We start from the raw sequence: 9,720 nt of genomic DNA, 5'->3' as shown, positions 1-9,720 counted from the left end.
TCAGGTCGAGAGGGGAATGGTTTGAGTGTGAGTATTTTGCTCATACCTGGGAAATAGCTTTCTATGCTCTCGGAAGGAGTCTACATTAGCAGATCTGTTCTATAATCTGAAGATCGGTTGGGATAGCGAATAATTGACGTTATAGATTAGTTTTTCATTGTAAGATCTGTTATGTTTTCGATTTTTTGACGTATAATCTTTTAGCTTCGGCTATAATCTTGCAAAACTGTATGTTATGTGATTCTAAGAGCTTTTATGCTCTTGACCAATATTAATGAAATCAGATTGATTTTCCCTTAAAAAAATAAAAAATAAAATAAGAATACCAATGAGATTATTTGACGTGGCACAATAATAATATCATACATTATCTTGAAATACAACATATATAAGCTAAGGCATAGTACGTATCAGGCTGAGGATTATGGGCCACTCAGTTGGCCCTTTCAAATTGTGTGGGCCCAATGAACAATCAATGCTTCCTATCTTCAACTTGGGGGGCTTCTACTTAGGGGGGTAGGGGGTCTTAACAGGTTTTTGGTAGTTGAGCCCAAAAGGCCCTTGATAATTAGGTACATCAACATATAATGACTCAAAATAAACAATTAAGCATAAAATTATGACTTTTAATTTTTTTTTAAGAGATATGCTACAATGCAATATAATGCCCACATTTGGCCCATATTTAGTGAAAGAGAGAAGATTGAAATTCAAATTTCAAATTTCGATCCTCCCTTTCATGTGATTGTCCATCTGTCACGTCACTAAAAATGGGTCAAATGTGTGCATTATATTGTACTGAAGCATTTCTCTTTTTTTAAATATGTATATTTATCTAAATTTTGATCCGTTGTCACTTAAAGCTAAGCATGATTGAAAGCAAATGTTTTTCTCTTACAATTACCTTAGACAAGACTGACAAAACAGGTATCTGACATGACCCATTTACGATCCGTTTATCCTATGCATGTATTTTTACAATAAAATTCATCGATGCATTATAAAGAATAGTTACATGCATAGGATAAATTGATACCTGTTTATTTGGCTGATACCTATTTTGCTAACCCTAAAAAAAAGTATATACTATTTTTTAAAATTTGAAAAGACAAAATATCACTTTTTCTTTAAATTTTATATTATTTATTATTATTATATAGTACCCGATAATGTGTTTTTAATCATACACGCCTTCCATAGTTATCAGATCTTTTTAATCATAAGCAAATAAGCACATAATTATTAAAATATTATCTTAGAAAATAATATGAGTAAAAGTAAAAAGGTTAGAAGAAAACCTTTATTTATTTTATAGAAGTTATTCTCGTAATTATCTTTTTTAAGTTTATGGTTCGTATTAAAATTAAATTACTCAACGGGGGTCCAATTTTTCCAATTAACTCTATAATTATTATTTTTACATAATTAAGTCTATAAATTTTAGTTTTTTCAATGGATCTTTGATTATTATTTTGAACATACATTATAGAAATGACAATCATAGATTATATGTTTTACTAGAAAAAAAGGGACATGAAATGATTATCGTGTGGATTTTTTGTAGCGTCAATTTCTCCCCCCCTCTCTCTCTCTCTCTCTGTCTCCCTAGCTAAACAAACCTGGACATGGCGTCTCCTCCATTTTTGAACGAAGAAAATCCCGGAGCCTCTGATCGTTTGGTCAGACCTTTTTCTTCTTCTTCACGACGACTCTGCTCGCCGCTCGCAATCTAAACAGGCCCATTTCCTACATTTGCTTTCCCTTTCTCTCCCATTTCCTCATTTTTCACCATTCATTTACGATAACCCCCCCTCCCCCTTTTTCTTTTCTTTCCATTTTTTAATCTCAAACTCTACTATCTATTTTGTACTATTTTTCATTATTTTCATTCTTCTGCCTGGCCATTTTGTTGTAATTATCATTCTTTTCTTGTAGATTTTCTCCTTATTCTTTGAAATTCGAGATCTACGGCACTTTTTCCCTGGCATCTCATTTCATTTAGCAATTCTTGTAATTATTTGTGGAAATTGTATTGAATTCTTGAAAATTTCGAGAATCTACGAGTTTGATTTCGAAGGAGGATTAGCTTAGGGTGGGTGCAATTAGGTTTTCCAAAGTGCATGCCTTTAGGAGCGAAAAAGAAAAAAAAGGGGTTGAGTTAGAGTTAGGATTAGGGTTTTGTTCGAGGTCTCTGATCCGAGCAATCACACACGCAGCTGGAGCTTTTTGAATGCTCTTAGCGTTGATTGATCTGATCTATTAGGATGTTGGGGATTCAGAAGAGGAATATCAATTAGCATATTTTGATGGGGAACACATGTGTAGGTCCAAATCTTAGTGCTAATGGATTCTTCCAATCTGTTAGTGAAGCGGTTTGGCGAAGCCGGCCACCGGAGGCCCAGCTTCCCCCACCCAGTGCCGAAATGAGCACCAAAAGCAATGCGGATTCCCCTGAAGGTTCAAATGCTCCCAAAGTTTCCGATCCTCCAATGCCAGTTCAGAGCACACCGCCTGAGCCGGTGAAGATTGCTGCCAATGAGCAAGTTGAACCCAAAGAACCCGAAAAACCCATTAAGCCGGAGGTGAAAGAGGAGGGGATTAAGGCTGAGAATGCTGGGAAACCCAAGAAACCCACCCATATAAAGAGGTTGTCAAGTGCGGGGCTTCAAATGGAATCGGTGTTGGGGAGGAAAACAGAGAATTTGAAGGAGAAGTATACATTGGGGCGGAAGCTTGGACAAGGGCAGTTTGGGACGACGTTTCTGTGCTTAGAGAAAGGATCCAACAAAGAGTTTGCTTGTAAATCTATCGCCAAGAGGAAACTGACCACGCAAGAGGATGTGGAGGATGTTAGGAGGGAGATTCAGATAATGCACCACTTGGCGGGTCATCCCCATGTGATACAAATCGTGGGTGCTTATGAGGATGCTGTTGCGGTTCATGTTGTTATGGAACTTTGTGCTGGTGGGGAACTTTTTGATAGGATTATACAGAGGGGGCATTATACGGAGAGAAAAGCGGCCGAGCTTGCAAGGATTATAGTTAGTGTTGTGGAAGCGTGCCATTCTTTGGGTGTTATGCATCGGGACTTGAAGCCAGAGAATTTTCTCTTTGTCGACCAGGAAGAGGAGTCGCCACTTAAAACAATTGACTTTGGGCTTTCGGTGTTCTTTCGGCCAGGTATATTCTTGGTTGGTTATATTATGCTTGTGTTAGTAACTATAGTATCAAATTTTTGCAATTAATCTGAGTAAAGATCTCCTATGTTATCAAAAAAAAAAAAAAACTTATAGTATCAAATTCAGAATTCAGAGCTATCTCGTACTATTGATTGTTGCTTGGCCCAACTGTCATGCATATAGGAAGCAAAGATCTATACTCTGATGCACGAACAGCTAGTGTATGAATGTATTGTGAAGTTTATGTTTGCACTTTTCTTTATTGGTAAATTCTCTTCTTTAAATTTGCATATGTCAAGGTGACTTTCATGACTATCTGCCTATTGTCTTCATAATTCAAGTAATTGATCAAAAAAATATTTTTTATGTCGATCTGACTTTGCATAATTATACTGTGCATGCGGAAGTAACTTAAAATCCCATTTTGGCATGAAATAGTTAAAAAAATAGTAAGTACATGCTGCAAACCATTTAATGATTAGAATTTATACTGATATGTAAGCAAGTTTAAATGTTGCTGTTGTATATTACTGTCTTATAGAGTTTGTAGTAGGAGGTCGTTTAGATGGAGAGTGTGGATTAGAGTTGTAACTCTGCAAATGTGGTCTTGTTCAGCAGATGGGATCTAATTTGCTTGAGTGTTTGATGTTTGTTGTTTAGTAAAAGAAGCTCATTCATCCAAAAAAAAAAAAGTTAAAATGTTGCCTCGATGGTCAGGTTGTGAATGCGAGGGTTTTTTTTGGGGGTTGGGGGAACTTTTTCAAACGTATGACATGTAGACTTGTTGTTTTATAAGGTTTCTATTTATGCTGCCATCTTAGCTTAGCCTGTAGAATGGATGGATATTGATCTATAAAATAGAAATTTACTCCATTTCTCAATTAGTTGACCATGCCAAATGATATTTTGATTTCCTATTTCCTATTTGCATGTTAGTATGTCTTATGTTGTCAATATTCCCCTTTGAAAGTGATATATTTGGCGGTAGCTCGTATAGTCTCAACAATTGGTTGTGTTTAATTTGAACATAGTTTACATTCATTGCTTTTCCTCCTCACTCCTTTAGATTTAGTCATTGTCTATGTCTGATCTAGATAATTTAATGCATTCTCACAGGTGAAACTTTCACGGATGTTGTTGGAAGCCCTTATTATGTGGCCCCAGAAGTGTTGCGGAAGCATTATGGTCCAGAATGTGATGTTTGGAGTGCAGGGGTGATAATTTACATCTTACTTAGTGGTGTCCCTCCGTTCTGGGATGGTGAGAATCTCATGTTTTAAAGCTTTCTCCTCATGATGTGCGTTTAAATAGGTCAATTACATCTAATTTCTCGGTTCTCTATGTTATGTTATTTATCAGAATCGGAGCAAGGAATTTTTGAGCAAGTCCTAAAAGGCGAACTTGACTTTGTATCAGAACCATGGCCTAGTATATCAGAAAGTGCAAAGGATCTGGTTCGAAGAATGCTTGTAAGAGATCCAAAAAAGCGGCTTACAGCTCCTGAAGTTCTTCGTGAGTATAAATGTCTCAATAACTTGATCTTTTTATTATGTTATCCTTGGTCGTAATTATCAAACTGTTTGTTACTTTGTTAGACATGCCTAATTAGTAGCTCGTCATATTAAATTAATGATGCAGCTATGCTGTATGGTATTATTTTGGATATGCTATTTGAGTACCTTGGATATATTATATTGTTGTTTTTGTTGCAAAGTAGCAGCAAACATGCATCTGTCTTGAGTAATTTAGTAAATGTATCTTTAGACTGAAAATAGAAAAATTATGATGTTGTGGCCCAAGGGTGCCCATGCCATCATCATGTTGTTACAGAGTTCTGGTTGGCAACATGGGATTGTAGGAAGTCTTTGGCTTAATTGATGCTTATTTAGGGAAGGCTTATTTGTATCGGTATTATTACCTATCCAAAAGAAAAAAAAAAATGTTTCAATTGTCACTGTCGATAGCAGCCACAAGAGATTTTATGATTGGAGATACAAAAATTAATAAACTTCAAGTGCTTCAGACACATATTTGTAACTTGTGTAATGGTTTTGCTGATGAGAAAGCTTGATCTGAGTGGGGAGAAAGTGATGGGTATTGTAGTACAAGGCATTAAAATAATAAAAGTAAGGCATGGAGTTAAATTGGTTGTGTAAAGAATCATGAAAATTAGTGCGTCGACATGCTTTCTTCAAGGAGCCTGATAAATTAGGGAGAAAGGATTCATATATATATATATATAGAGAGAGAGAGAGAGAGAATTGCACACTTGAGTATGGATATAGGGGAACTGGCCAAATCTTTTAAATAATTTCTTTATAGGTGGACAACACTCACGCATCAGTAAGGGATTGAAACCGTGAGGCTGTGACCTTACCCTCCCCCCCTTCTTTATCTGGGGGAACGAATGTGCTTTTAAAGCGGGTTTTTTTTTTTTTTTTTAAATGGTATTTTGCTTCTCAAGATCAATTGTTGATTTTTGTTTTCTTGTTGAATGTCACATTGCAAGACAGCAGCAGACAGCACATACGTCAGCCATTTTCTCTTTCAAGATCTTTCTCTGCCCATTTCCTACTATTCTATATTCTAGAAACAAAAAGTCTTTGTAATGCTTTCAGGATATGCTTTTAATTTGTAATGAAGAAATGGTGAAAGAGTTGATAGCCATCGTACTACATCTCCTTGTGGAACTTAGTGGGGCATGATGAATGATACCGTCAGCATTTGAACCTTAAGCTTTAGCCTTTTTCCACTCTTATCTTTCTAGTATCTTCTAAAATAAGGTTGAAGTAATGAACCACCTGGGTGTTAAGAAGTGTATGCAAGAACTTACTGTAGTTAATAAGTAGCCCATATACTGTAACAGAATCCTTGCCCTCCTAAGTTACATCTGTTCTGGCTTGGATAGCTCATGGTAGGAAGGTGGCTCACAAATTTTATATTTTCCAAAATATAGGGGGTAAAAAAAGTATTAATCAAAAGGCCAACCTAACATATTCTAAATATATTGTCTTAGGATATATGATAAACTTATTTGTCTAGCAATAAATAATATTTCGAAAGAGAAAAGTATAAGTCGAAGATCTGCTGGTAACATCAGTTAATTATTTAAACTATATGTCTGCCCTCTTAATACATGCTTTTGTTCCTCTGCAGGCCACCCATGGGTTCAGGTCGATGGTGCTGCTCCTGATATGCCTCTTGATTCTGCTGTTCTTAGTCGCTTGAAGCAATTCTCTGCCATGAACAAGCTCAAGAAAATAGTCATCAGAGTGAGTACTTTTTATCCTTCAGCCCTAAAATTTAGGGATAGCACATGTCAGACGTGGGAATGTTGGAACGTTGTTTCATATAGTACTGCAAAAGTGCGTATATATATATTTGCCAATGGTTGATAAATAAAAAAGAAACAACTTATAAATATTTATGGCTGTTCATTGCATCTCAACATTTGTACTGTGAGCTTTTCAACATCATCTGTTATATCTTTTTAAGGTATGATATGATTTCAATTTATTTTGTAGGTCATTGCTGAAAGTCTGTCTGAAGAGGAAATTGCAGGTCTGAAAGAAATGTTCAAGATGATAGACACAGATAACAGTGGACAAATCACCCTTGAGGAACTGAAAAACGGTTTGGAAAGAGTGGGAGCTATTCTCAAGGATTCTGAGATTAGTGGACTAATGCAAGCAGTAAGCACTATTTTGATATACACATTGAGAGTTTTCGGTGCCCATGTAGACCATGACTGCCCCCCACCCCCAGGTGTCTGTAGTTAAACAACCAGTTGTTGCCAGGGTTGGAAAGCATCGATCACAGTTCCTTACTCTGTTCAAATTGAGTTATTGTAGCTGTTAATGGCCAAAATTAGCATAAATGTCCTAGGTGGGCTTGAATTAGTATTTGGATTACTAAGACCAAGCTTAATCATACGCACATAGAATGCTTCTTTGTTTTTGCTTTTAGTACTCACTGAAGTTCATAGTAGTTTAAGTATCATGTCTTCTATTTTAATTTGTTTGATGAAATTAACTGTTCTCTTCTTCAAAAAAAATCAGGCAGATATTGACAACAGTGGTACCATAGACTATGGCGAGTTCATAGCAGCAATGCTCCATCTAAACCAGGTTCAGAGGGAGGATCATTTGTTTGCAGCCTTTTCATACTTTGACAAAGATGGGAGTGGATACATCACTCCAGATGAACTACAACAGGCCTGTGACCAGTTTGGCTTGGAAGATGTTCACCTAGAAGATATAATACGTGAAGTCGACCAGGATAATGTATGAATTGCATGCATGTGCTTGTACAAATTTAGTTTACGTTCATAGTTCTCTGTGATTTACTTGTTGCATTCTTTGCAGGATGGGCGCATTGATTACAGTGAGTTCGTGGCTATGATGCAAGACACTGGTTTTGGAAAGAAAGGCATACAAAATAACATGAGCATTGCAAAACATTTAAGAGTTAATATCTGATCCCGGCCGAATGACGAATCACCAAAAAGAATCGGCGCATGGTTAATATATAATCTCTAGCTAATATTTTGCTCTTTCATAGCTTAACAAAATTTGAAGCGCATAGTGTTGTAAAGATCAGCCAGCCTTGGGGCTTCAGAGTGGGAGAGGGTGAGTCTTTTGCTCATTTATTATAGTGTTTTCTTCTTGTATTTTCCTTTTCAGTTTCCAGTTGATTAATATATTATATTGGAATAGTTTGATTTTTTTCTTTTTTTATTTAGTAGAAGAACCTTGTTGAGTCTATTACTACTTGACTTGGGGGACCTCACGGAGGATCTTACATGTGAATTTATCATCAATTACTTTACTCTACAAAGAATTAGCCCTAGACATTTCCTTTCCTTTCCTTTTATTTAAAAATGCTCAGCAAATGACACTGCTGCGAGTTGCTAACAGCAGCTTGGTCAGAGATGCATTAACTATGTTTTGTTGTGTTCAATGGAGGTAGTCTGTAAGGCTGCCGTGTCCAACAGGTGTTGTCCTATGACCGTATGTATGTAACCAAATTGTCCAACTTGTTTCTTGTTGCAAAGAGACAACTTGGTACTCTTATGTGTCAACCTGTATCCAAGTTGGATGCCAGCCAATGCCATTATCTAAATAGAATTGTCCTAGACATGGAGGGCGACCCATGTCCTTCCCTCTTCTCACATCTCTCTCTCTCTCTCTCTCTCTCTCTCCAATCAAATAAGATTTGCCTCTTCCATACAGGTCCACTTTATGTCTATCTTCACAAGACTCATTGCCAACTATTCTATCAAACCTGTCTAAATGAGCTATTTGCTTGGCGTCTTCATTCTAGTGAAATGCCCACTCCAAAAACCGCCGAACTTGCTATCCTTCAAAATAGCGACTCGTTCCATAGTGGAAAGTAATTGTGTAAATCTACGCCTTAGTAAGTCAATTATTACCAACTTTGTTTGTTATGCGTCGAACCTTAAGTATCGATTGAAAACACGTTTTATAAACTAATGAAAAATTATAGAGAATGGCATGAGTTTCATCAAAATTCGTTAATACAAAAATAGATTTAATGTTAAAGAGAAATAAGCGTAATTTCAAGGACAATTCACATCTTAATACATAAATCATGTTAACTGGAAATTTATTACATAAATATATAATTTAGTTGTAACTCTCTTCATATGATCGATTTGAGATTTTAACCAATTTTTAGCAAGGTTGGCAATGTCCCGATGAACCTGTAGTACAACACTGGTGGCCCGATGTTTTCGCATAGGTGCGTACCGTTCATCAAAAGAAGTTCAGCCAAATTTGATCTCAAGTGATCCACACCACTAATGATGTTTATCTATAGTAACATTAATCAAAGTTGGTCACGTTATAAACCATTGATACCAAGGCGATTTTGAACTAAACTTGACCATAGAATAAAGTGTATATATTGTACTTGTGCCCGACATTCGTACACGACAATCCATCGTATATTGTTTGTTTATCCAAAATACAATTATTATATGTAATCATAATCATTAGGTAAAATCTTTAGGCTCGTAACATCAATCAGTTAAATAGTCACGTAGGAAACCGTTCATCATTTGTAACAGAAAATATCAAATTTGCATAATTAAAAGAGTTTATCAATTCTGTAAGTATTTACTTTCCTCGATCACTCAACCACATTCTTTAATATCTTAACTTCACGACATTGTAAAATCGCATCTAGTAATAGGCACAAGTTACACTTAAAATCCCTCACTTTTCTCTTCTTGGTCTTTTGCAAATTCTATTTCTGACATTAGTGTTGTTTTATCATCCTTTCCTAGCTGGAATGCTTCGAAAGTGTCTAGATGTGTTAATTTTCGTGCACATGTTTTAGCTAAGTGGGTCACTTCCCTTGTTTTTGGAAGCATTCCCATAGGGTCTTCCATTCTCTCTTCCATTCGGATCAGAGGTGGAAAAGACCCTAGCTCCCTTGTAACCTTTTCCTTCATTCAATTAAAAAAAAAAAAAAAAAAGATAGTAGTTTAAGGAATACGTGTGTACATACTTCTTAATAC

The 9,720-nt window shown here is 36.1% G+C and overlaps 1 protein-coding gene across 1 annotated transcript; it reads left to right on the top strand.

Annotated features, from left to right (window-relative positions):
- Positions 1 to 1,546: 1,546 nt before the first annotated feature.
- LOC132191296 (calcium-dependent protein kinase 20) lies at positions 1,547 to 7,903 on the top strand. Its single transcript, XM_059606245.1, has 7 exons — positions 1,547 to 3,180; positions 4,296 to 4,439; positions 4,539 to 4,691; positions 6,336 to 6,451; positions 6,704 to 6,871; positions 7,238 to 7,462; positions 7,544 to 7,903. The coding sequence occupies exons 1-7, from the start codon at positions 2,307 to 2,309 to the stop codon at positions 7,655 to 7,657; spliced, it is 1,794 nt and encodes a 597-aa protein (XP_059462228.1). The 5' UTR covers positions 1,547 to 2,306; the 3' UTR covers positions 7,658 to 7,903.
- Positions 7,904 to 9,720: the final 1,817 nt, after the last annotated feature.

The sequence above is a fragment of the Corylus avellana genome, chromosome ca9 (assembly GCF_901000735.1).
Source record: "Corylus avellana chromosome ca9, CavTom2PMs-1.0".
Classification (NCBI taxonomy): domain Eukaryota; kingdom Viridiplantae; phylum Streptophyta; class Magnoliopsida; order Fagales; family Betulaceae; genus Corylus; species Corylus avellana.
This window is presented reverse-complemented; position numbering and strand designations above follow the sequence as displayed.

Excerpts from the sequence above, each read along its gene's own strand:
- LOC132191296 (XM_059606245.1), top strand. The coding sequence starts at position 2,307 with ATGGGGAACACATGTGTAGGTCCAAATCTTAGTGCTAATGGATTCTTC. Across the intron at positions 6,872-7,237 it reads TTAGTGGACTAATGCAAGCA|GCAGATATTGACAACAGTGG; the intron begins GTAAGCACTATT and ends AAAAAAAATCAG. Across the intron at positions 7,463-7,543 it reads GTGAAGTCGACCAGGATAAT|GATGGGCGCATTGATTACAG; the intron begins GTATGAATTGCA and ends CATTCTTTGCAG.